Below are 27,845 nucleotides of genomic sequence, written 5' to 3' on the forward strand. Positions count from 1 at the left end.
TCTGTTCTTTTTTATTGTAGGATCTGGAGACTCACCGCTAGAAGACGATGAAGTCGGGTATTCACACGCTAGATATAAAGGTGAATGCTTTGCTTGGGTGCTAATGAGGACCTGCTGATGCCAGGAGACCTTTCCTTTTTGCCCTGCAGAGCAGACTATAATAAAGTGACCAGACAACCAACACATTAAAGTGCAAATTACCTGTCCAGAAAAAAATATTGAAAAATGAATAAGCTTATGCTCCCATTTATAAAAAATGAAGAGAAATAAAAGAAAGAAAAAGCATTTGGAATTTTCTGAAGTGCTGTCCTTCAGCACACCAGTGGTCATTTTATTTTCCTAAGTTTCTTTACTGCCCTTACTTCTGCAAAGCCAAGCTCTAGCTGATGAAAGTGAAAATCAAGCCATGAATTCTGCCTGATTCATACATTACAGCTGAAATGGTTCAGAGTAAACCACCCAAGGTCAAATCTGGACCCCGTGCTGCTAATGTACTGAGATGAATGGGGAATGATAAAACTTGATTTTCACAAGCTCATTTCATTGTGCCCTTTCTGAGTCCAGCTTGGCTCCCAAAATGATTAAGTAAATGTGTTACCCAATGAAACCTTAATCTCATGATAAAGAACTCCATCTCTACACATTTCCGGCCATCCACCCCCCACCAGGTATAAAAAGCCTAATCAAGAAACTTCTATGCAGGCTCAGGTAAGTATGTCCACAAATATTTCTACTGGTGAGTCCTTTATCTGAAGCTTAGGGAGCCCTGGGAAAAGGGAAGGTAAATTGAGATGATTTCTCTCTGAACTCTGGTTCCTTTTGCAGTGGAGGAATAATTTGAAGAAAAATTGGTTAATAAAGTTCTGTTGTGGCACCTTGCCCGGATATTTGCCCACAACCTAGCAAGAGGACACTGCCCGGCTCTGTTGCGATGTATCTAAGCTGTGGGAGAATCAGGGTAGTACTGGTCAGCCTTTGGTCACAGAGAGTCCTTCAGTTGTTTTCCACAGAAGTGAACAATCTAATATAATGACTGGTGCCTATGTCCACGTGTATTTCCCACCATTTTCCACATTTTCTTATGATTTGTGAATGCAGATACTCATTCCTATACACAATTTCTATATTAATAGCCAGAGGAATTAGCCAATTAAGCAAAGGACAAGCTTATTAATTAGATGTTTGGGGTAAAGAGGTATTCTGATTCCTCACACTTCTTAAATTGAGGGTTTTTTAAAAAGCTTTTTATTTATTTACTTGAGAGAGAGCATGGGCATGAGAGAGAGAGAGAGAGAGAGAGCACACAAGCAGGGAGGAGGGACAGAGGGAGAGGGAGAAGCAGACTCCCCACTGAGCAAGGAGCCCGATGCGGGACTCCATCCAGGGACCCTGGGATCATGACCTGAGCCAAAGGCAGATGCTTAACCAACTGAGCCACCCAGGCGCCCTAATTGAGGGTTTAATTTTTTTCTTTGAGTTCCTTGTTGAAAAATCTTCCTAAAACACATGCGTGCGCATATGGCCCTTCACCTGTACAGTAGAAGTTGTCTAGCGCCCTTGGGTCATTGTTCCTATTGTTCGTCCTCTCCTCACAGCCTTGCAAGTGTGGGAGGTAGACCAGATGGCTAAAATATGTGCCTGTCCTAGAGCTTTAAGAATAAGTCTGTCTTAGGAAATTGTTTTTATTGTCAGTTTTTTTAAGTTGCTGGGTTTTTGGGGTGGTTTTTTTTTTTTTTGGCTTTTGTTGTTGTTGTTGATTCTTAGTAGTCTCTACACCCAACCACGGGCTTGAACTCACAATCCTGAGATCAAGAGTCTCACACTCTTCTGACTGAGCCAGCCAGGCACCCTGGTTTTTGTTTTTGTTTTTTAATTTTAATACTTTAGACGCAAACCATTGTCAATGGGGTGGGGGTGGTTAGCTCTAGATCTTCAGGCCCCTGCGCAGTGTCTGGCACAGAGCACATACTCAATAAATGTTCTTGAGTTAAAGAAAAGAAGAAAGTGAAATGTTATCAACGTCTGTTGTGGCCCCAGAATGTGGCAAGCATTGCTTTTTGATTCTCTTGCATGGAATGCCGTCGTATGGTCACACTAATGGAGGGGAAGGCATGTGGAGATGTACTGTTATTCCTTACGCACAGATGAAGGAACCACAGATTAGAGAGGGTGGGTGACTTGCCCAGAGTCCCACGGCTAGCCAACATTGCATTTAGGTCTGAAATCCAGATTTTTTAAAAAGATTTTATTTATTTATTTGACAGAGAGGCAGCGAGAGAGAGGGAACACAAGCAGGGGGAGTGGGAGAGGGAGAAGCAGGCTTCCTGCTGAGCAGGGAGCCTGATGCGGGGCTCGATCCCAGAACGCTGGGATCATGACCTGAGACCAAGGCAGACGCTTAATGACTGAGCCACCCAGGTGCCCCCTGAAATCCAGATGTTTTAACTCAACGTCCAGTTGCGAGAGGCTCCTCACTAGTCTGCTATAAAACACTGTCTATCCCAGGAGTTCCAGTTAACTGGGATGCTTACCACTTTGGCCTAGGGGGCTGAAAAAGCTTTCCTGAATAATCGATTTAGATTTCTCCCGAAGTAAACCCTGTCTTAATTGAAGCAGCATAAGAGCTTTCTTCCGCTAAACCTCCGTGTCAAACGTTTTGCTCATTCACTTCAACTCACGGTGCTTTGGTGAACTTCCAGCTCAAGTCACTCACTGGCATTTTAATTATTGCTACTGAAGGGCTGTTAAACTGTCAAAATATCTTCCATAGATTTCTCTTGGAAAATAATCCAAAAGGAATTCCTTTTGCGAGTAAAGAAAAACAGGATCATTTTCCCCATGTTGACAATGGCATGGCTTTTGGATGTGCAGTCAGCACTTCTGGGAGGATCTGAGGACTCAGAATATGGGACAGAGTCTAACTGCATTGAAAGTATATCGAAATAGATGAATTTGTGATATATGTATACCCAGGTCATTCTCTACAGACCTGCCATCCTTAGGTTGAGAATTGGACAGTCTTCCCAGTTTTACATCAGTGGAGCTGTGATCAGGACACAGAATGCACAAAGGATTTGCCTTCGGCTGGAAGGGTTAGAGAGACTACTCAGTTATCAGTCAGCAAAGGGAGGAAGGAGGCAGGCATGGGTAGGGGGTCAGAAAGGAATAAGGTGGAGTTTGAATCCTACAACTTTAAAGCTAGATGGGACTTTGAGAAGGACTTCATCCACTCCTGTCACTCCTAGATGAGGAATCTGATTCCTTGAAAGATTTAGTGAATTGTCCAGGGTTGCTAGGAGATGATAGAGTTGGAACAGATGCCCCCCCCCTCCTCCGGGGCTTATGCCTCGGCCCAGTGTTGCATGAGCCATACTCCACTAGCAGTATGTTTTCCTCCTCTCTCTGTGTCCCCCATACTCACTCCCCCCTCGCCACCCTTCCCCACCCCCAGTGGGGGCTTCACTTTCTCTCTCTGGAGAGAGAGGCAGTAAGGGGGACCCAGTCGGCAAGAGGAGGAGGCTGGAGTTGGGGAGCACAGAAGCCTTGTGGTCCAGAAGGAGAACAAGACACTCAGGGAAAGGAAGAGGAAATGAGGCAGTGGGGAGTTTAAGGAGGAGGGGTGGGGAAGATGATAAAGATAAAGAGGTAAAATGGCAGGTGATTTTTAAGATTTTTTTTTTTAATACCATGGAAGTCCTCTGACGAACTCTAAAAAGTGCTTCTCTGAGACCCAAAACAAAAGGTGTATATTGGAGTTTTCTTGTAGGTGATCTTTCTTATTACAGTTGGAAAAGAAAGGCAGAGAGAGAGAGAGAAATATACATCAGTTCTAGTAGGTAGGTTCCAAATCTCAGTTTTGTTCGAGTAGTAGGCATCTGTGGATTTTTCCAGAATTTATCTTAAGATCTTTTGATGATAGAAGAAATATCCACAGCTTGGCATGCTAAGCAAACACACCCTAAGGGCTTCTCATTTACCTGTGATCTTGAAATCCCCCAGCTTCAATGGCTTACCTGGAGCCATCACCAAAGAAAGAACCAGGGTATTTAAAATTGGTTCAAGAATTCTTTTATACTTAGAAGAAAATAATGGAGACATGTACGCTGTTATATACTTTACTTCAGGGTCCATGTTGTTCTCATTTAAAACGGTTAGCACAGTGTGTGTAAAGTCCAGAGGAACGAAACTTTGTTTCGTTGCCTTATACCCTGAACGTCCAGGGAATACGTGCTTGAGTCCTGACTGTAGGACCCACATGGCAGCAGTCTGCAAAAACATTATAGGATGAAAATATTAGCCAAAGGAGTTGGGAAAGCACGAAAATAAAAAAACAGTATGTGCACAAGCCCTGGACATGACCTGGTCTTCATGGCTGAGAAGCAGCGGAAACACACTCTCAGAAAATTCCTTGGACAGTCAGACAAGGTGTCCTCCTCATTGGCCACATGATGGCGCACGCACCCCGCTCACGGACGGCCCAGGTGCCCGAGTGGTGTGTGGAGCCAGGCAGCTGGAGGGAGGGGCTCCTGTTCGTGGCATCAAGACCCCCCGGCAGGCTTGGGGGAGCTCAGCACTGGTCCCCATCGATTGTGCGGTGGCCACTGCGGGAACTTGCCCACGGGGAAGCTAGCCTTGCCCTAACGATGTTATGGCTTCCAGCGAGCATCTTCCAAAGGCACGGGGGAGAGGTTCTCATTTACCAGTGTGATCCTAGCTGTGCTCTGGGCAACTACTAGACCAGCATCAAAACACCCCGGAATTTTGCCATTTGGGAACTTTGCCACATGTGCCACTCTCTTACCTAAATGGGGCATAACTGGGGACAGCCGAAAAGGGGGAGTTGCTTCCCTATGGGAAACAACTGTTCTGTGATTTTTAAGCCAAAATTATATCCCGTGACAAAACCCTGGACATGGCAGCTTCATTCACATGAACTAAAATAGTATTATGAGTTTTTACAGAGAATATGGGTGCAGATTTGGAAAAACTCTAACCAGTTCTTGACTCCCCTGCTACTATGTACGGATGGTTGGGGTTAGGGTTCACAGTGATATCAGTCGCCCTCTAAAGAATTCTGTTGCCTCCTTCAGGGAAATACCGAAAGGAACAAGCATTTATTGAATAAGTGCTGTGTGCTGGGCACTATGTTAGGAGCTTAATATGCATTAGTGGTTTTTTTTGTCCTTATAAGAGCCCCTGTGACAGAGATATAGGTATTGACTCAGAGAGGTTAAGTAACTTGTCCAAGATCACACAGTTAGTAATGGAGGAACCCAGATCCATAGTCAGATGTGTCTGATACCTAGTCCTGTGATCATAACCTCCCCACCCAGAGACACCTTAAAGACTCCTTTAAAAAAAAGATTTTATTTATTTATTTGAGAGAGAAAGAGTGAGCATGAGCTGGGGGAGAGACATGGGGAGAAGCAGACTCCCCACTGAGCAGGGAGCCCAATGCGGGGCTCGACCCCAGGACCCTGGGATCATGACCTGAGCCGAAGGCAGACGTTTCACTGACTGAGCCATGCAGGTGCCCCCACCTTCAAGACTCCTTAAAAGGTTCCAAAATCTGGAGCGCAGCCAGCCAGGGACTTGGAGAATGAGGAGACACGTTTTCTAAAGATGTCCTTTCCTATTTCTCCCCTCCTTTGTTTCTGCTACCTGCAGACACCCCGTGGTGCTCCCCCATCAAGGTGAAGTATGGGGATGTGTACTGCAGGGCCCCCCAAGGAGGATACTACAAAACAGCCCTGGGGACCAGGTGCGACATTCGCTGCCGGAAGGGCTACGAGCTGCACGGCTCTTCCCAGCTCGTCTGCCAGTCAGACAAGCGGTGGTCCGACAAGGTCATCTGCAAGCGTGAGTACCAGCCCTGGTGGGTCCTCGGCGCCAATCAGGGCCAAAGTTCTTATGCTCTGAGATTAGGGCTTGTTTTTATTTTAACTGAACGTTACGTGGTCCCCGACGAGAAAAACTCCCCCTGGTGAGCAGATGCCCGTGGGTTTGTAAGACGTGGTTGGAAGTGTGATGCCACCTGTGAGGCAGGATGGTGTGATGGAATGTTTGGGCAAAGGTGCGAGCACGGAGGTCTGTGCAGCGAAGGGTTGTGTTTGTTCAGTACGTGCTAGCCCCTGACAAGGTGCTGGGCAGCTAGAAACAAGGCACACACAGGCTCTGCCGTCAAGGGTCTCGGAGCAGCAGCAGAGAGGGGGCAGAGGTGCACATCGTGCCAGAAGTAACCAGGACGGTGAGCAGTCACTGGCTCCTGTCCCTAGAGACAGTCCCGAAGTGTTCTCCGGAGGGCTGGAGCTTCGGGAGGCAGCACGAGTCTCCGCAGAATGCTATCCCAGGGGAAGGAACTGTGCCTCGGGAGAGAAAGAAGACTGGAAACGCATTTCAAGGGCTGACTTTTAGCTTGAGGAGGAGTCTCCTCTCATTTGGGCCAGGCAAGAGGCACGGCATGGTGGTAGCACCTGTGAGATGCCATCATTATTCCAAACGGCCACCATTGATTGAGCACCTATGGTATGCCAGGCATCTGCTCTGTGTCCAATTTTTGCAACAAGGCTATCAGTAGGGGTGCTGATGCTTTACCTTTATTGTTGGTGAAACTAAGGCTCTGGGCTGCGGCTATGTGACCCAGCCCCTGCCGACAATGCACCACGGTGACTGGATATATAGTGGACCCTTTCGGTGCTTCACCCGGCTATTCCTCGTTGCCCTTTTCCCACTTTTAGCTGTCCATCCCCCAGCTTCTGACTTGCCCCCAGCTGCTTCTTCGGAGGGAGAGGAGGCTGTGCTCCTCCAGAGGACTGTTCTCTTTGTGCTGACATGGAGAGCATCCCCAGTGGGCCTGCAGCTGCCCAGGGCTGACCGGTAAACGATTAGGGAAGCGCGGCTTCCTTGCCTGGGGGCAGTCCAAACTCGGCTGTCCTTCTGCTCCAGAGCTCCCCTGTGGAGGCAGACTGAAGCCGACCTTGCCTGAGATCCCACCTGGCCCGGCTTCCTTCCCACCCCTGGCCTCCTTGCTCCACCCCTCACCGGTGTCCCTTGGGAGCCCTTTCTAACTATAGCACTTGTACACAAGTCCACGTCTCAGGGTCTGCTTCTGAGGAACCCAACCTAAAAGGGCGGCTCAGCTGGGATGCCCAGCCAAGCCAGTCTCACAGGAAACAGTGGGCCCCCCTTCTGCGTGGCATGCGGCCACCCCTTTGTGTCTTTGATTCTGTCCGGTGTCTTTCGATTGACTTGGCACTCTGTGTTTTCAGCATCTCTGGACTCTGAAAGTCTACGGACAAAAACGAAGAAGTGCTGAGCATCCGGTTTTCTCTTTTTCAGAAAAGCGATGCCCCACCCTGGCCATGCCGGCGAATGGAGGGTTTAAGTGCGTAGACGGCGCCTACTTCAACTCCCGGTGCGAGTACTACTGCTCGCCAGGGTACACGTTGAAAGGGGAGCGGACTGTCACGTGTATGGACAACAAGGCGTGGAGTGGCCGCCCAGCCTCCTGTGTTGGTAAGAAAATACCAGTCTTCGGGGGGCATGTACTTTGGGAGGAGCACAGTGTGTGTGTCTACAGTGCATTTTAAAGGAAGCATCAACACCCTGGGTGTAAAGCCTGAGCCCCCAGCTTTGCTTTCAGAAGCGCTCTTCATCCCCACTTCTCTGGCTTGTAGCCCGGACCGAGCTTCGATCTGTATCCTGGAGCTCACTTCGCAGCCGATGGCTTTCATCGCGCTTCTGTCTCTTTCTCGGTTTGCTACTGAGGGCCCCGCAGGCTGCCAGAGGTGCTGCCTCGGTCCAGGGCTCTGCCCTGTGGCACTGAGCACAGTCACCGACATTTGTGGGACCGCCCCGCAGAGAACATCTATGTGCCTTTCAGCTGACAGATGGAGTTCATCTGTTGCTGATTGTGGTGGTCGGCAAGCGCTCCGCGTGCTAAGCCGGGATTTGGAAATGTTACCTTACTCGGGGGTTTGTTGAGCAAGGTTCTTGAGGTGTGGTCCTGGGAGCCGCAGCAGCACTTGGGAACTTAGAAATACAAATTCTCGGCCTCACTCCGGATCTGCTGAATCAGAGGCTCTGGGGGTGGGGCCTAGGCCTTTGTGCTGTGAGGAGCAACCCCCAACCCCGGGGCATTCTGAAAGTGCTTAAAGAGAGCCACTGATGGAAGATAGTACTTCTCAAACTTCAAGGAGCATGGAATCACCTGGAAACGTTGGTGAAAATGCAGATTCAGCAGGTCTGGGGTGGGGTCTAGCAATTGGCATTTTCTCAGGCCCTCCAGGGGATTTTGATGCTCTGAAGTTTGAGAACCTGCCTTAGAATATCAAATTTGGGAAGAACTTCAATACCTTCATTCTCAAAATCGTGCCCTTGGACCAAACCAGCAGCATTAGCACCAGCAGGAAGCTTATTAGAAATGTAGCATGTTACGAACCATGCCAAACCTGACAGATCAAAATCCTCATTTTAATAAGCTCCCCAGGGGATTCCTGTGCCCTTTCAACACTGAGACAGACTGCTCTAGGACAGTGGTTTTCAACTCTGGCTTCTATTTAAATCTGAATCACTAGGGCCCTGGTATTTTTCCAAAGCTCCCTCCAAGTGGTTGAGAACCACCATCCCAGAGGATCGTTTACTCATAAACTCTTAGAGCTGCCAGGACCCACCCTTCCAGAACATTCTAGTCCCTTCCCCTGGTCTACAGATGAGGCCTGAGAGGTTACCTGACTTACTCAAGTTGCATAGAACCAAGCCTGTGTCTCCAGGCTCTCAGGCCCCAAGTCCCTGAATCCAGAGACAGCTCTGGCACTGACTAAGCTAAGGTAACTGGCCATAGGAGCCTGGCTCCTACTCTGTTGGTATGTGCCCATCCTCCAGAGAACTGGTCAGCTCAATCTGCTGATGTACTTTACCCCAAGGACTCCTTCCTGACCGCTCATTGTCTGGGGCATATACTTCGGCAGTGAGCCTGAAATTGGATGTTACCCTCTGGGGGCAGACGTATGACAGCAACTCCTCTGGCCTCAGTCCCAGGGGTGTCTTTGTGATGGTCCACGGTCCTCCAGGGCAGCCGTTCTCACTCTGCAGTTAAGGGGGGGGACCGAGCTCTAGCCAAGGGACCTTGCCCGAGGTATGATGGAAACCCTTCTCTGTCCGAGGCGTGGCCTGCACCACACCTAGTATCCATTTGACCAGAGCACCAGGTCCAAATAAACTCCGATCACTGACTGAGATTTACTTGAAGCTTCTCTTTTTCTACGACTTAGGTAGGAGTTTGTATTGGTCGATAATTGGGAAACCAGACACCACGTTAGGTACTTTAAATGGAGGAGAATTTACTACAGAGAATGGGTTAAAAAAATCTAAAAAGAGCGAGAGGCGCAAAAGAGGAAAAACACTATATTACCGAGATCAGTTACAGCAGAAGGCCATGCCAACTGAGTGCTGGAGGAGCAAACGTTTGCTGGTGTCTTGGGAGCCCAGGAAGCCTTCTCTAAAGCTCCCACCAGAAGCCTGATGGCTTCCACCTTCTTCCTGCCTTCCGTTCCCAGGACGGTGCCTCCTGTGGGCAAAACTCCCTGGCACCCAGCTGGCAGGAGGAGTCTGGGAAATAGAATTTTGAGACTTTCAGCGCGGGCAGTAATGGGGAGATTATAGAAAACCTGCGCACCAGTGGAATATTGGCTTCAGCAACCTCTTCTCCGAGGCTTTAGACCTCTGTCCCCGACTCACCGTAGTCTCGGTGACAAGAAGGCCTCGCGGTCCTGGTCAAGCGGCACAGGTGGAACGGTGCTGAGGGTGGGCATGCGCCCCTGGGAGAACGGGACCCCAGGCCAGAGGTTTGGGACAGGAGGGCCCGTCACAGATGTTGCTTTCAGTGTCTCCCCCTGTGACTCGGTATGTGCAAGCTAACTCCTCAGAACCACCACTCATTTTCTCATCTCTCCTCCCTCACATTGGGAAGGGCAGAGGCGGGTGGGGGGAGGAGATGCTGGAAAATCTTTCTGCTAAGCCAGCGTCGGCAGCGCGTTCTCTCGGGACCACACTGTTCGGGTGTCTAGATCGTGAGCAGCCATGGAAAGAAAATGCCGCTTGTTCTCAAAAAGCAACAGGCATGGCTTAAGCTGGACCAGATGGGGTTGGAACCTTCCCAGAGGGAGAGAGAAGGAACTAAGAAACGAACCCCAACTGCAGGGGATTTATCTTAGAGTTTGCCAGAACGTAGGTTCAGCCATACTGCGGAGGTGGGAAGGGATCTCGTGCCTACAGGGACGTGGGCGTGGCAAAAAGGGGACCCGTGAGCCGCAGGAGAGCATGGAGCTCCCAGGAAAAGGAGACAAATGGACAATGCAAGCAGGCAATTCTTTGATTTTGGTGACAGATAAGCTGGAGTCTGTCCCCAGGGAATGTGACTCCAGGGATGTCATTGACTTTTTGGGCTTTAAATGTATGACATTTGTTTCATCACTTTGTATGTTGGCAAGGCTAGGGGGTCCTTGAGCATAATGCAGAGCCTCAGCCTATTTTAGATGCTGACACATGGTGGCCGAGTAGTCCCCAAATTTCCACACAGCTTCTAGCAGCGCATCTTGGCCAGCGCTTTGCTGAGTGCTGAGAAAATCGTCCCAGCTCTCCTCCAGACCTGGGGTGGGGCGGGGGGGAGAGAGAACCCTGGGCTCGCTTTCCACTCTGAGGTGGTCAGTCCTGCGGTCTGGCTTATTCGAAAGTGCCATGAGTTAAAACGAATTCTCTTCTGCAGACCACACTCTGGCAGCGGATTCAAACCCACGGTTATTTCCGAAACAGCTATAGAAAGAAGACAATGCTGGGGAAGCATCCCACTGCAATTGCCGGAGGGTAAACTATTTCAAGAGCCACCACTGCCATTGATATAGAAAAAAAGGAAACCTTGGAACGAAACAACTATTGTTTTGGGGGGATGTTTTTTCTTTCTTTCCATTTGTAGTTATTTTGGGTTGCATTGGCAGTTAGATAGAACAATGGGCAGTTAGAATTACAAGTACTCATCTAGGGACCAGATTGCAAGTTGACACGTGATTTCTCCTTTAGACCAACTCTATTTCCTACGCCAAAAGAGGAAGGGGAAAACATTAAAGAAAGTTTAAAAACCACAGATAATGAGAACCCAGCGGACATCTTTTGACATGCAAAGAGCCCCATTTAGCTGTTTTAACAAAGGACAATGTACAAACCAACTTGGTTTTTGGAATTGCTGTCTGCTTCTTTTGTGTCTCCTGCAGAACAGAATAGATTGGGAGAGTTAGCGCAAAACGGGATTCTAGAATAAAATACTCTCTGAGATTGCAGATATGCACGCACAGGATGGAATGCTCTTCTGGCTTCCCCACCGTCTGACAGGTGGGCTTACCCACTGACCCACAGGGAGGTTTGCTGGGCTGCCCTGCCTTATTTCCACACATTTGGTTGAAGATACAAAGATTATGAGGCTAAGAATAAATGTATCAGTGTGTCCTTGTCGATCTTAAATTATGCTAAATTTTTCCCGGGTTGACAAACACACATCCTTTTGCAGACTTTCAGGAAGCTAGTGTCAGCTTTGAGACAACTGGATCGATTGAGATAGTGCTACATTTTCTCCCCTGGCCTGATTTGTTAGTACAAAGCGAACAGGTAAGCTTCTGGTGACCACCTCTAATACAAACGTACCACCAGCCGCTTTTCAGTTGGGTGTCTTTCTGGTGAAGATGGTGACTTTTCACTGTGGAATTCATTGCTTCCGCTCTTGCCTCTTTCGTCCATTGGGGAGAATCTTCTAATACCTTCCATGATACCAAAGAATCAGAATCACTTCCCAGAGACATCCACAAAGATTATACTCTAGCTGGGGGGAACAAACAGTTGGGCAAGTTTTCAGTGTCCAGGTGTGTTCTGTCTTTGGCAGTCACTCTATTTCTATGCCCCATGAAGTGGCTGCTTCCTTCTTCTGTCACCAGCCTCAGACTATTTTGTATCTGTATCAGTAATCTATTGCTGCATAACAGACAACCCAAAATTCAGTGGCTCTATACGACCATGTTATTTTGCTCCTGGTTGTTTGGGTTGGAGATTTGGGCAGGGCTGCCTGGAGACAGCTCATCTCTGTTCCCCGCATGGTAATGGCTGAGGTCACTGACTGGGGCCAGAGGATCCAAGATGGCTTCACTCACATGTCTGGAACCTCAGTTGGCTATGCTGGCTGGGATTTGGCTGAGTCTCCTTCTCTCTCTCCCTCCCCCCTCTCTCCTTCCCTTCATAATTTCTTATCCTCCTCACGTGGCCTCTCCAGTCAGATAATTGGACTTCCTTAGATGGCAGCTGGCTCCCAAGACAGCAAAAGTTGAAGGTGCAAACTCTTTAAGGGCCCAGACTGGGGACTGGCATAGCGTTACTTCCTTTAAGTTCTGTGAGTCAAAGTGAGTCACAAGGCTGGAACAGATTCAAAGGGAGGTAAAATAGAGTCTACCTCTTGGTAGGAAGGGCTGCATGTATATAAGGGGATTATGAATAGCCATCTTTGCAGGAAATTCACCACAACATTCTTTGTTCAAAATCAGTGCTTGGAAGTCATTAATGAAATACATCTTGGAAGATGCCATACAAGATGCTATAAAAACTGGTGTGATTGCTTACATACCAGTTCAGGTACTGTTAACAAGGCCAACATCATAATGCTTCAAACGAGACAGAAGTTCTGTTCTTATATCAATGTTTGTGCTTAAGCAGCCCTGGGCAGTGTCCTAGGTGCTAGGCCCCAACTCCTTCCCACTTGCTATTCTTCAGTCTAAGATAGCTGCTCTCGCTCCCCCCACACATCCACATTCAAACCAGGGTAGAGGAGGGAGGAAAAAGAAAAGGATATGCTCCTCCTGCCCTTATTAACAGCGCAGCCCAGAAGGTGCCCACGTCTCTTTTCCTCACAGCCCATTGGTGGAACACATCACGTGGCCATGCCTAACTGCAAAGGCGGCTGGGAAATGTCTTTATTCCGGAAGGCCAAAGGCCCAGGCCAACTTCCTTTGCTATAAAATAAGAGGGATCAGAGAGTGGGGGAACAACCACCAGTCCTTGCCACGTTGACTGTACAGAGTGAGAGCAAGTTGGTGTGAAAGGTCAAGGGCTAGAAGTGAGAGAAGCAGCAGATAGAAAGCCAGGTATGTAGAAAGTCAGGAAACAGGCACTGAATGGAGTCCATGGTTGCGAGGAGTGGGGGCAGCCCTTGACTTGGGGTAGGAATATAATCTTGCCTGAGAATGAAGCAAAGAGAGGACACCCCCCCCACAGGTCGTGCAGTCTCAGATACAAGTTACTGGCATGTTCTGAAGCACCTATTAATCATATGTCTAGCAGTCATCTTCAAACACAGATCTCCAATGGAAAACACTATTTGAGGAAACATTTTACCATGCAGTTAATTTATAGCCTTAGTTTAAAAGGCTTTTTTTTTTTTCTCTTGTTACCTGTAGGCCAGGACACTATCCTTTTGAACTTCTTTCTTATTTCTACCGTCCACCTGGTGAGACGTTTTAAGGATTCCCAAGCTTGTCAGATAAACAGTAGTTGATACGGTGAAATATATTTGTGTCTGATATATGTATTTTAAAGAGTTTATTTATTTGAGAGAGAGCACGAGCAGGGGGTGGGGGGAGGAGCAGAGAGAGAGGGAGAAGCAGACTCCCCGCTGAGCAGGGAGCCCCACAAGGGGCTTGAGCCCAGGACCCTGGGATCATGACCTGAGCTGAAAGCAGACGCTTCACCGACCAAGCCACTCAGGCGGCCCTTGTCTGTGATATTTCAAATGCAGAGAGGCGACTCGAGCGACTAGAGCACAGAGGAGGGACACGGTTGGTCAGATGTCTCCTGTAATAGGCAGAGGCCAGGGTTTCCACACAGGCTGTGGGCCTCCTGACTCAACAGGGAATTGTAATTATGTTTCTATAGTAACTTTGTTCAATTCATTCACGGAAATTTATGATCACTTATAAAAAGCAATGATGGCCATGGCTGTGTAATAATAGGCTTAGGTTTCTGGAACATCTGCTGAAGGGCAGGCCAGCTGGTCTCGTCTGCTGAATGTAAGGACAGAATGTTTGAGGGTGCAACAGAATCTGCTCTTCGAGGATTCAGAGCAGAGCTGTAGCAGGCAACCCCAAAAGAATGTACATGTTGGAGGAAACTATTACGTCAGCGGCAGGCAGACAGAAGTGTTTGGCTTATTAAGATAATTAAAAAATATGTGATCGTATCTTAAAATCCCAGACCGCAGAGAAATTCCACAAGAGAGGAAATACTTCCCAGTGTACAAATGAGGTTGGTAATAACAACACTTAGTTGGTGGGCAGCAGGGAGAAGTCAGTGAAATAATGCAGGCATAGTACTCAGCCTGGGGCGGGAAGGCAGGTTGGTTCAGCAAATACTAGCTATTATTTTTAACAATTGATTTTTTCCCTGTTTCTAGTTTGGAAGAGCACTTATTCTGAAAAAGTAGGCCAGTTTCGGCTGATCATTGTTAGCCGGATATAAGCTGGCTTTGGGAAGCTCGAGAGCCTTCACCCAGATAACCTAATCTGGAGCATGTTTGCTCACAATGTCGGTGCGCATGGTCGGATTCAGAAAACACAGCACGTCATTCAGCTGTTTAGTTTACATGACGCAGAGACTAGGCGTATCTCTTCCCTCGGACAGTGTCACCCCAAGAACATATGGGAACACTAATTTTGCATTGAAATCTGTCTCCTGTCCTCAGCCCCTCCCCCTTTTGCTTTAAATTTAAAAAAATAAGTAACTAGGCTTTCCGTGATGAGTGCGCCAGCTAGACTTGGCCAGCAGGGGGCAGGTATTGTACACTCATCGTCGTGATTCACCCAGAGCTGTGAAACATTCATCTCAATTATACACGGATGTCTTCTGTCACCTCTCATAACAAAAATAAGATTATTTAAAAAAAAAAAAACTTAGCAAATGAAAATACCTCGAATGCATTTAATGCACGTTCCATCTCATCAGAACATGTATATACTTTATCAGTGTTAAGAGGCGTATGGTTGTACATTTTAATACCCCTGAAATTGGGATGTATCTCAAAATGGGTTGTAACTTAGATGCCATAAAGTATGGTAGCTACTCGATTTGGGATTCGCGTATTAAGGTTTGTAAATTCACACTCCATCGACGCATGACATGAATGCGTATGAATTTGGATAGCCGAAGGCAAAAACCGTTGAACAAATTATTCATAATTTCTGACCCTAAATAAAATGAGAAGTTATTAGACAAGACGTAGGAGAAAGTATATGAAGACTATACGTGGTGCTTTAGTCTCTCAAAGATGTTTGTGATTCAGAATCAAATGATATTTAATTTTCATTCAGGTTGTAGCATAGATGCATTTAAATAATTACCAGTTAACATGGAAAGCAATGCACATCTAAATGTTGTTAACTTGCTAGGCCGTCTTTATTTTTTTAAAAGATTATTTATTTGAGAGAGGGAGAGAGAGAACACAAGTTGTGGGGAGGGGTGGGGGGGGAAGCAGACCCCCTGCTGAGCAGGGAGCCCCATATAGGGCTCCATCCCAGGACCCTGGGATCATGACCTGAGCCGAAGGCAGATGCTTAACCAACTGAGCCACCCAGGTGCCCCTAGGCCATCTTTAAATATGTTCTCTACGTGTTCAGAATCATCAAGTGGAATTTACAAAAGTTTGAAGCCCCCTCCTTCTTGTGACTTCACTTCAGCTATAACAGAATGAAATCCAATCCAGCGCGGATTGACATCTCATTTATTTCTGGTCCTCATTACCAACCCATCCTTGATACTGAGGGAGCAGAAATTCTATTACCAGGTAGAGAAGCTACTCAGGGAACTTCAGTAGGGCCAGAGCCAAGGCAAAACTGCTGTCCCCAAACACAAAACCATAGGCTTGGTCCCGTGGCAGTTGGAGGGCACAGTGGACCCAGACACACCATTGTTTGTTGTAAGATACTAGACAGTTGAGAATGGACATAGCCAGAGGAGAGAGAGCTTGTTGCAGGGGTAAATGCTTGGGCTTGGGTTATAATTCACCCTATCACTGTTCATATGCCTGGCCATAAATAAATCGCGTAAGCCCTCTGAGCCTCAGTTTCCACATCCATAAAATAGACCAGTGGGTCGTTCCTTGAAACCTCCATCCCATTTACTTTTACCTCACCTGGGGCCGTGCCATACTCTGCCTCGTGTCCTATCCTATATATGGTGACAATAATCCGCCCCGATGGACCGTAACCGCTTGAGGAGCACATGATTCTCTTGCCTTCGTGCACCCTCTAACACAGCAGTAGGAATGAGGCCTTGCATAAGGCAGCCTCTCAGTAGAGATGTGTTGCCTTGAATTGAATCAAAGTAGAAGACAGCTAAGGTCCCCCTCTCTGATAATCTCTGCTGCTGTCTTTAAAGGCGGGACGTCTTCTAGCTGGGTGGGCTGCAGTGTCATGAAGTCAGTAAGCAGAGTTTGGAAGCACGGGGAGAAGTTGCTGTGGCTAATCAATTACCCCGGAAGCCGCCTTGCACGGCCAGGTGTAGCCATGCGTGTAGGAGTTCTCCAGCCCTCCTCCGAGCTCAGCAGGAGAGAAGGGGCAGGATGAATGGAGGGAAGAGAAATACAGCGAGGTGAACAGACCCTTTGAAAATGGAGAGCATCTAGAGCTATGGGCATGTCACACGCTGGGTGTTGCACCCCCAGTTGACAAGCTATTTCTTGATGATGGTGAGAATCTTCTGGTTCTATTTTCAGATATGGAACCTCCTAGAATCAAGTGCCCAAGTGTGAAGGAACGCATTGCTGAACCCAATAAGCTGACGGTCCGGGTGTCCTGGGAGACCCCGGAGGGAAGAGATACAGCAGACGGCATCCTAACTGAGTAAGTACGACCCGTCGGTGAGGAGGACGTTGCTGCTTTTATGACAGACATTTGACTAGCCAGCGCGGGGAAGTGAATCCATGTGGGTCCATTTATGTTGTCAGAGTCTGTACGGCCCTCCTTCAGCAGTCCCTCCATTGTCATCTTCAGCACCTGACCTACTGTACATTTCACTTCCGTCCTTGTGTCTTGCCTGTCTCCACTATAGCACGTTTACTGCCAGACCCCAGATGCCCAGATCCACGCCAAGCACAGAGTTGGGACTCGGTAAATATTTGTCAAAGGAGAGAAGGGAAGAGAAGGGGTGGTGGGAAGAAGAGGGACGGGAGGAGAAAGAGAACACCAGCTGGTTAACTCTGGGATAGAATCACCCCCATTGCCTGCCCAGAGGGCTCCTACTGAAGCCCCTAGGCCTTTCTAAGCCATCACCTACATGCCTGGGAAGCCTCTGTGTCTCCCAGGTAGAGCCAAATGCTGCCTCCCTGGTGCTCTCTGAGTGTGGTTTAGTGCAGAACTTTCTATCCCTTGTTTTTTGCAACTGCTTCTTTTAAAACTTGATTTTTAGTATGTTTTTTTAAACTTGCGACTATATTGGGGGCGCCTGGGTGGCACAGTCGGTTAAGCGTTTGACTCTTCGTTTTGGTTCAGGTCTTGATCTCAGGGTCATGAGATCGAGTCTGCTTGAGATGCTTTCTCCCTCCGCTCCTCCCCCTGCTCGCTCGCGCTCTCTCTCTCTCTAAAGTAAATAAATGAATCTTTAAACTTGTGACTACATTAAACACTTGCAGAAGAAGCTTATAAAAAAAGAGAAGGGTTCTTCTTCTGCCTTCTTCCCTACCCCAACTCTATTCCCCAGGACCAGCTGAGTGAAGAGTTTGACATACATCCAGAATGCTTTTTAAAATGCGTGATTCCCTTTAGGAAAGTTCTGCACATGTTCTAATCTAGCATCTGGGCCTGTACCCCTGCAGCCATCTGCTTGGCCTTCACGTTCCTAGAGGCCACTATTTCATGTCGGCATGTTCACATCCGTGCCTTCAAGTTCATGGCCCTGTCAGACCAGCCCACTTGAGTGTGCACCTGGGGAGAAAGGATACCTCTGACTCGCTGCCTCTGAGCTTCACAGCAGGGAAACGCTTGCTAGAATCCTGTCGACCCAGGCTGTGCAAGAGGAAATATTTTAAGCAATTATGGGCAGTAAGAGAACATGTTCTACTAGGAAGATGTTGCGTCTTTCTCCCCAAGCAAGACATTTTGTTCCTCCATCCTGTTCACTTCTCCCAGTACGCTATTGAGCTTAAATACTATTACTAGCTGTGTGCCTCCTTATAACTCCTGAAAGGAAGAGCTTTGCGTATTAAGAACATTATATATTTGCTGTCATATCCACAGGTCACAAAGCCCTCAGGAGAAATTTTAGGCAATTGGGATTAAAAAGTAAGTCACAGATGATAGAAACAGGGATTGTGTTTTATTCATCTTGGAACTTTGGGGCCTAGCACAACGCCTGGCCCAGTCCCTGGCACATCATAGGTTCTTAGATCTTGACAACAGCAATTGCTGTTCAACTCCTGTATAATATACACAAAGATGACTGTGTTTGTCTAACGAGGGTATAGACCTTGGCATTTTTATGGGTCGCCTGTGTGTTATGGTGAGAAGCGTGACCGTTTCAAAGAGCACCTTAGTAGCCCCCAGCCTTCCGTTCCAAGCAGCTGTCTGCTTCTAGACTTCTACAGCCCGAACCAGCAGAGGCTTGGAGCAGGATGCTGTGGGGGGCACACTCCAGACAGAAGCAAGAATTCCAAGAAGGCTGGCTCGTCGCCTTTTCAGCTGTCACGTGGGCTCCTTGCTTCTCCAGCATATCTCTCATACAAGCTACTGTTCTATGGTCCCCTTCTAAGAGGGAAGGTTCTAGAGAGCACGTGCTTCTCTGAGACAAGTGCTTCCTGTGAGCTCCCTCATTGACTCCTGAAGACCGTTATTTTCAGGTCACAGATGGAACAGGGTTATCTGCATTTGAGTTGTGCTTCAATTCGTACCTCAGAAACACACACCTTGTCCACCTCTGTGGAAGGCTCTCTTCGGTGGTCACAGTGGTAATTTCACACGGTCATTCTTAGCAAATATTCTCATCATTGCTAAGAACTGTAGAGAGAAGGCAAATTAAGTATCTGTCGGAAAGCCAACCCACCGACCTGGGATTCGATCATGCCGTACCTACTGGTGTTCTCATCAGACAGCCAAGAAGAAAGATTATAGAGTCACCCTAGCCGTGTGATCTTGGGCAAGTTCCCTAACCTTTTGGTGCCTCAGTTTCTTCATCTGTGAAATGGATATAATAATTCCTATCTCATGGGGTTGTTGGGAGGATTAAATAAACCAGTATGTGTAAAATACCTAGAACCGTGCCTGAAATATGTATATAGGGTTTATGTACGTGCAAAGAACTATTATTATTATTATTATTATTATTATTATTTACTACTACTACTACATTAGGATAATAAAGGAATCATAATCAACTTGCCTTTTGCTCAGGAAAGATCTCCACACTGGGCCAGACAGAGAAAAACTAGAGATAATTCTAGCAACCCCTGTAGGCCCAAATTGCCGATGACTGCTTGGACTATACTCTTAAATGGTTTTCCTCGCAGAAAATTCGCTCATCCTCCCCAAAGGGAGGCAGTGTAGGGTTCCCCCTGGAACAAAGGTGGGATGGGAAGAAGACTTGGGGCCCTGGGTTCTCAGTCTCCCCCATTCTCTGTTCTACCCTCCAGTGAAAAAAATGGATCCAAACTTCCCAGGACTTGGGGACTTCCATGTTCTGGTCTCAAACTGCTCTTCCAAAGCAGAACAAAGCTCAGGAAATTCTGTTCTTCAAGAAATCTTTGTTCTAGTCAAACTGGCCTAATGGCTGCCCCTCAGTATCTCCACGTCCAGTGCAGAGTGGGGGCTCAAGAAATGCCCGTAATCATCATCTTTGATCATTAGGCCCACAATGACCTAATTGTTGTTAGGCCTTTAACGTTCATGTTTGGTGTTCCTGTTTTTTTCTCCCCCTTTTAAGTGTTATTCTGAAAGGCCTCCCCCCAGGCTCGAATTTTCCAGAAGGAGACCACAAGATCCAGTACACAGTCTATGACAGAGCTGAGAACAAGGGCATTTGCAAATTTCGAGTTAAAGTACGAGGTAAGAATGCTGCTTATTGGCTTTTTCCTCTCGTTACAAGAGCAAAGGGAAGTCGGCCCTCAAGCAGGAACCCTTTGTGAGTGCCCACTGCCATAGGGATACTTGCCAGCTTTGGATTAGCCTCTGACGATGAGGTGAGGGGAAGGGTGCCATCTTAACACCTGAATGTCACAATACAAATCCGGATGAGGTTCAGCGTGGGCAGATTATTTAAGAGGCCTGAGCGAGCAGTAAGCTAGTCTCGCATGAGCCCATGGCTGGCTGTCCCAGAAGAATATTATTTTGATAACATTTTCATCCCTGGGCTTGGGTGACCAGCTAAAGCCTGTAAGTCCTTTTATAAAGGAGGTTAAGAGCCCCCTAGCTTGGGCCACCAGGAGTCCATGTTCTTGGTGTTCCAGAACCTTTGTTCTTCTCCCTGAAAAAAGTACTTTGAAGATTTATTTTATGCCACATGGTTTGGGCAGCTAATTACTAACCCTCTTTATTCTTCGTTCTTCTCGGCTCAACCCCCTCATCTGTAAGACAGAGGACTAAACCACTCGATCTCAGTGGTCTCATTGGTATGAACAGCGACCACGCCCAGGCCCACCCACCGGCCAGATAGGCCTACGTGCCCCCTCCCTCATTCACAGGCCCAGATAGAAGCGTGACTGCATGGCTGCCGCCTTCCCTGGTTACTCTGTGGGGGGGAGCTCAGCGCTGAGCCGCCTCTGGCCTTGTGTCCCTACAGTCCGACGCTGCGGCAAACTCAACGCCCCGGAGAATGGTTACATGAAGTGCTCCAGTGACGGCGATAATTACGGGGCCACCTGTGAGTTCTCCTGCATCGGTGGCTATGAGCTACAGGGCAGCCCTGCCCGAGTCTGTCAGTCCAACCTGGCTTGGTCTGGCACGGAGCCCACCTGCGCAGGTATGCGTGCAGCCCTCTCCCCAGCCGGCAGCAGAACCTGAAGACCCGTGGGTTCTGGATTCCAGTAGAGGGAGGGAGGATTTCACTCCATACACTTGGAAAGGTTCAGTGTCATCCCTCTTCATCTGATGGGTGCAGATGGTCCTCGAATTTCTAGGGCCGCTCATCTCATCCACCCTCCTCCTTGCCCTCTGTCCATTTCTCTTTCACGTCCTCTAAGGAGGAAGCTGGAGGTGGGGACCAGGGCCTGCCATTCGCGACTTTGTGAATCAGCAGGGTCGGCTTTAGGCACCCTTGTTCTTCCCTTCTACACATGTAAGGTTTTGTTTTGTTCTGTCTTTGTTTTTTGTGTTTTTTTTTTTTTTTGCAAAGCCACGACATTAGTGCATATGGACAATATAATGCCCGCTTTGCAGCACTGTTTTGAAAGTCACACAGACCTTGGGCATTCGGGATTTTTCCTGCTAATGTCAAATGAGGAAAATAATACCTACTACTTGGGCTGTTGTAAGGCTTAAATGAGGTTATACCCACTGAACAGTGGGATAGAGCAGTGCTTGGCACGGGGTAAGCACTCAGTTCACGTCAGCTCTTATTCCCAAGAAGCACAAATTGGGCTGAGTAGTGATCATGGTGTGAAATTTGAACTAGTCAGAAAATTCTGGACATATATTTATATACTTTTGGGGTACTTCCTCAACTGTGTTCTTTCTCTTTAACCCCAGCCATTCAGAGTTGGGCGCGAGAGAGAGAGACACGTGTAGACCATCAGCTAAATGCCCAAGGTCCTTCACTTTCGTACATTAAAGTAGAAAGAACATACTCCTTTCCTTCCCTGTCTCACTCTCTGAGGCAGGGACAGTAATGCCCACCCCCCCAAAGATGTTCACATCCTAATCCCTAGAACCCGTGAGTATATTACCTGACATGGCAAAAGGGACTTTGCAGAGGCAATTAAGTTAAGGATTTGGAGATGCGGAGGGTCGCTTGGATTCGCCAGGTGGGCCCAGTGTAATCACCGGGGTCCTTATAAGAGGGAGGCAGAGGGAAGAGAGAGGTGAAGGTGCCGCGGTGCTGACGTGGAAGATGCGAGCAAGGCCACACGCCAGGAGACGAAGGTGACCTCTAGATGCTGGAAAAGGCAAGGAAACAGATTCTTCCCTAGAGCAACCCCCTGGGGGGGGCGGACGGGGGCAGGGGAGCAACATTTTGACTTCAGCCCAGTGAAACCCATTTGAAACTTCTGACTGCCAGACGTGAAGGAGAATTTGTGTGTTAAGCCCCTAAATTTATGGGGATCTGTGATAGCAGCAAGGGGAAACCAGTACACCTCCCCATTCCCCAACCCAGTGCTTCTTGGGACCATGTCCCGAATAAACCACTTACAACTGGGGCACCTGGGTGGCTCAGTGGCTGACTCTTAATCTCAGGTCATGATCTCAGGGTCGTGGGATTGAGCCTGACCTCGGGCTCTGTGCTCAGCGTGGAGTCCTCCTGAGATTCTCTCTCTCTCTCTTCCCCCACCCCCCACCTCCCTCTCTGCCCTGCTCCCAACTCACACGAGCTCACGCTTTCTCTCAGAATCTTTACAAAAACACACACACAACAGAAACTTTGCCTGGGGGTTTACTTCTTCTGTGTTCGCGTATGCTCTGCCCGTCCTCGCAGGCTATGTTGAGCCAGAACAAGTAGAGGCTTTCTCGTTCATCGGGCCCTTTCTGATTCCAGCCATGAATGTCAATGTGGGTGTCAGAACAGCAGCTGCGCTTCTGGATCAGTTTTATGAGAAAAGGAGACTCCTCATCGTGTCCACCCCCACAGCCCGGAACCTTCTCTACAGGCTGCAGCTGGGAATGCTGCAGGTGAGTCCTTGCCGCCAGGCCCAGGCTGGGGGGAGAGCCCTAACGGGAAGGGCCTGGTGGTTTCATTAAAGGCGAAGGCCGGGGTCAGTGCCTCGTCCATCTTCTGGGAACTCCGGGAACTGGCGCTTTAGAGCTACCACTATTCATTTCTGGCTCTAGGGCCTAACCTGGTTAACATCGACTCCCCAGAGCTAACCCAACTGTTTTCCAACTAATAGGGTTTCTTTGTCTTTCCTAGTAAGCCCAATCGACCTGCTGTCCTGGCCCAGCCAAAGAATAGTTGTCTTGGTTGGACCTGTCCGGGATATGCCTCAGCCGGAGGCCATCATTCCATTGTTTGCCCCAGAGGCTGGCTCAAGGGATGAGGGGAGTCCAAGAGCCTTCAGGCCCCAGATCCTGCCCCAGGGGGCTTCCCCCACTCTCTTAGAGCTCTTCCGAGAGTGATGGCTGTCTTTAAGAACAGTGGTTCTCAAAGTGTGGTCTGTGGACCAGCAGCATCAGCATCACCTGGGAGCTTGTTCGAAATGCAAATTCTCCCCCATCCCAGATCTATGGGGTCTAATCTACGCTTTAACAAGACCTCCAGGTGATTCCTGAGCAACCGAAAGTTTGAGGCACACTTTTCTAAGGAAATGTGCCCTTCTCAGCTGTGTAAATTTTATAGCTACAAAGTGAGGCAACCAGAGTCTTTGCTGGGGTAGGGGGAGATAAAAACAGGAAAGGATCGAGCTAGAACTTCCTAGATTATGTCCAGAAGCTGGTTTGCAGTAAGCATGGCCAACCTGACTGGGAAAGAGGCAGGATGTTAAGCTGGGTCATGGACACGGTGCTGCACAGTTCTTTTGAATAAACCTTTCGTCTACTCCAGGGAATAAAAATAAGACTAAGTGTTCAAAACAATCTTGGTTGAGGGGCGTCTGGGTGGCTCAGTCAGTTGAGCATCTGACTCTTGATTTCGGCTCAGGTCATGATCTCGGGGTCGTGAGATCCAGCCCCGCGTTGAACCCTGAGCCGGGCTCAGGGCAGTCTCCTTGGGATTCTCTTCCTCTTTCCCTTCCCCTGCTCATGCCCACACGCATTCTCTCCCTCCCGCAATAAAATCTTTATTAAACCAAGATTGTCTTATTTTGTAAAGTTTGCAGTTTTACTTCTCATTTCAGCACTTAGACTCCTCATTATTCAATGTATTTCTCTTCCTTCTTCCCGTGTACTGGAAAGGCTTCCCATAAACTTGGAAGAACCATGCCAAGTTTTGTAGGCTCCTTTGATGGGAACTCAGTTCATTACATCCTTACTCCCAATCCCTGCCACCTTCCCTCCCTCCATCTCTGTATCCCCTTGTCCCAGCGGGGACTTGCTCTTCAGGTGTCACAAGGCTGTACGACTCCACTGTGTGGGAAATTGGCCTCACAGGCTATATATACACAAGCATACATTTCCCAATTTCTTGTTAATTTGTAGAAAAGTGAATAAGCCAGGCAACTTGCTTTTCCTCTATGTTGGCAAACTATAGCTTTTGTAAGTGAAATTTGATTGCAACACGGCCCCACTCATTGATTTGTGCACGGTCCATGTCTGCTTTTGGGCTCCAGTGGTACAGTTGAGTAGTCAGGACAGAGACCATCCAGCCCCGGGCAGCCTAAAATACTACCTGGCCCCTTAGCAAAAAAAGTTTGCTGTCCCCTGCCCTCGTATCACATCCTTTCGGGTACTTGCTAAATTACAAATTAAATCATGGTGATGTCGGCAGGCAGGGTCCAAGGAGTCAGAGCGGGGTCCCTGAGGACCAGCCTGGAGGGTCCCTGTCTGCACACAGGACAGAAATCAGATGCAAGCCAGCAGGAGGTGGAAGTAGGTAGAGTGGATCGAAGGTATAGAGAGCATGCAGGTCAAGAGAGTCCAGGGAAACTCGGAAAGGAGAGAGTGTCTCGCCTTTGGTTCAGGGTCTGGGGATTTTATTGAGGATCGTGGTCTGGTGTCCATGTCCTCTCAGGCATCCAGGAACCGGTTAGAACAAAGGTGAGGACCCACGTGTTAGTCCTTGGAGCCAGGGGGCCTTGGTGTCCAGAGGCCTAGTGTCGCTGGTCTGGAATGTGCATATGATGACTTCCTCTGGTCATTCTCACCTGGTCCTTAGATGTCATCTGTTTGAAAGGAGTCATTAACCCCTTATCTCTTTCAAGGAGGGCCTACACTGTTTGCAAGATAAAGCGCGTGTCAAGTGGGAATGCAAGTGTAGAAGCAGGAGCAGGAGCAAAAAGCAGGTTGTTACGGAGTTCTTCAGTTTGCCTATCTCCGTTGGAGAAGATGTTTGGTATCCGGGTGTTTGTACATGACCCCCCACAGCATATTTACTTTGGCATTCTCACCAGAGCCTTCAAGGAAAGTTTTGATTGACATAGGTGATTCAGTTAGAATAATAAAAACACGTATTTCTATCCTGACCAATTCCATCACCTTATGGAGGGATGCTTCAGGAGAACTGTAGTAAAATACTTGGTGTTATAGTAACCCAGGAGTTCAAATTTTCTTTCCTCATTTAGCCAGATTCATCTTCTATTACTTTCCTGTTACCAATTGCCATCGCGGTTCCTGATGGGACCTCCTGGCGTGTGGTTGAGGGGACCGCATTCCCAAGGCTCTTGCCAAGGGCTGACTCACAGGGCTGGAACTTTCTTTTTTCCCCTCTTTATATTTATTTTTTTAATTTTTTTTATAATATATTTTTTTTATTATGTTAGTCACCATACAGTACATCCCTGGTTTTTGATGTAAAGTTCCATAATAAATTGAGGTATCATTGGGGCACCTGGGTGGCTCAGTCAGTTAGGCATCTGACTCTTGGTTTCAGCTCAGGTCATGATCTCAGGGTTCTGAGATCAAGCCCTGCGTTGGGCTCCACACTCAGCGCAGAGTCTGAGACTCTCTCCCTCTCCCTCAGCTCCTCCCCCACTTGCTCATCTTCTCTCTCTAAAATAAATAAAATCTTTAAAATAAAATGAGGTGTCACTGACCTATAACATTAGTTATACTTGTACAACATCATGAGTCAATATTTATATATATTACAAAACGATCATCACAGTATTCCAGTTAACATCTGTCTGTCACAACCTAGATATAATTTTTTTTATGAGAACTTTCAAGATCCACTCTCCTAGCTACTTTCAAATAGATGATACAGTATCATTAACTACAGTCACCATGCCGTACATTACGTGCTCAGGACTTATTTTATAACTTGAAGCTCGTACCTTTTGGCCCTCTTCACCCACTTTGCCCATCTTCCCACCCCTGCCTCACAAAAACACCAGTCTGTTTGCTTTATTAGATCACTTTTTGTATTTTCTCTTTTCAGTTTTTGTAGATTCCACATATAAGTAAGAACACATGGTATTTGTTTTTCTGTCTGATTTATTTCACTAAGTGTAATGACCTCAAGGACCATCCGTGCTGTTGGAAATGGGAAGATCTCATTCTTTTCTAGGACTCAGTAATATTCCATTGTGTATATATACCACATTTTCTTTATCCATTCATCCATCAATGGAAAATTAGGTTGTTTCCAGGTCTTGGATATTATGGATATCCAAGATAGAATTGGATATAAATAATGCTGTGGTGAACATGGAGGTGCAGATGTCATTTGATAGTTCTATTCTTAGCTTTTTGAGGAGCCTCCATACTGTTTTCCACAGCGGCTGTACCACATTCCCACCAACAGTGCACAAGGGTTCCCTTTCCTCCACATCCTCACCAGCACTTGTTGTTTCTTGTGTGTGTGATTTTTTTTTTTATTTTGGCCGTTCTGACAGGTGTGAGGTGATACCTCAGTGTGGTTTTGATTTGCATTTCTCTGAGGATGAGTCATGTTGAGCATCTCTTGATATACCTGTTGGCCATCTGGATGTTTTCCTTAGAAAAACATCTGTTTGTGTCTTCTACCCATTTTTTGATTGGATTGTTTGTTGCTTTGCTATTGAGTTGTATGAGCTCCTTATATATTTTGGCTATTGACCCCAAACTGATAAATGATTTGTAAATATTTTCTCTCATTCAGTAAGTTACATGTTGATTTCATTGATGGATTCCTTTGCTGTGCAGAGCTTTTTAGTTTGATGTACTCTCACTTATTTTAGTTTTTGTTTCCTTTTTAAAAATTTTAATTGTAGTATAATTAACATACAGTGTTGTGTTAGTTTTAGGTGTACAATATAGTGATTTAACAATTATATACGTTACTCAGTGCTCATCCAGATAAGCATATCCTTTAATCCCCATCAACTATTTCACATGTCCCCTCCCACCCACCTTCCCCCTGGTAACCATCAGTTCTCTATAGTTAAGTGTCTATTTCTTGGTTTGTCTCTTTTTTTTTCTTTGTTTTGTTTCTTAAATTCCACATATAAGTGAAATCCTATGGTATTTGTCACTCTCTGACTTACTTCACCTAGAGCATTATACACTCTAGATCCATCCATGTTGTTGCAAATGGCAAGATCCCATATTTTTTATGGCTGAGTAATATTCCTGTGTGTGTGTGTGTGTGTGTGTGTGTGTATCTATATATCACATCTTCATTTTCCATTCATGTACTGATGGACACTTGGTTTGCTTCCAGAGTTTGGCCATCGTGTATAATGCTGCACTAAACATGGGGGTGCGTATATCTTTTCAAATTAGTGTTTTCCTATTCCTTGGGTAAATACATACTAGTGGAATTACTGGATTGTATGGTAATTCTATTTTTAATTTTTCAAGAAAATATTGTTTTCCACAGTGGCTGCACCAGTTTGCATCACCACCAACAGCACACAAGGGTTCCTTTTTCTCCACATCCTTGCCAAACACTTTTTCTTTTTTGTGTTTTTTATTTTAGCCATTCTGACAGGTATAAGGGGATATCTCATTGTGGTTTTAATTTGCACTTCCCAGATGAATGATGTTGAGCAT

The 27,845-nt window shown here is 47.2% G+C and overlaps 1 protein-coding gene across 3 annotated transcripts in view; it reads left to right on the forward strand.

Annotated features, from left to right (window-relative positions):
• SRPX (sushi repeat containing protein X-linked) overlaps positions 1–27,845 on the forward strand; it is a 116,890-nt gene that overhangs the window by 45,783 nt on the left and 43,262 nt on the right. For 2 of the 3 annotated variants that reach the window (XM_040633028.1, XM_040633031.1), the window contains exons 2-7: positions 5,668–5,859; positions 7,339–7,515; positions 16,799–16,925; positions 19,996–20,117; positions 20,851–21,030; positions 22,759–22,892. In XM_040633028.1, coding sequence (XP_040488962.1) covers positions 5,668–5,859; positions 7,339–7,515; positions 16,799–16,925; positions 19,996–20,117; positions 20,851–21,030; positions 22,759–22,892 — 932 coding nt within the window. Of the gene's footprint in view, positions 1–20; positions 81–5,667; positions 5,860–7,338; positions 7,516–16,798; positions 16,926–19,995; positions 20,118–20,850; positions 21,031–22,758; positions 22,893–27,845 lie in introns of all 3 variants that reach the window. The other variant, XM_040633021.1, reaches the window with a different exon arrangement.

Source organism: Ursus maritimus, assembly GCF_017311325.1.
Source record: "Ursus maritimus isolate PB19 chromosome X unlocalized genomic scaffold, ASM1731132v1 scaffold_X1, whole genome shotgun sequence".
Lineage (NCBI taxonomy): Eukaryota > Metazoa > Chordata > Mammalia > Carnivora > Ursidae > Ursus > Ursus maritimus.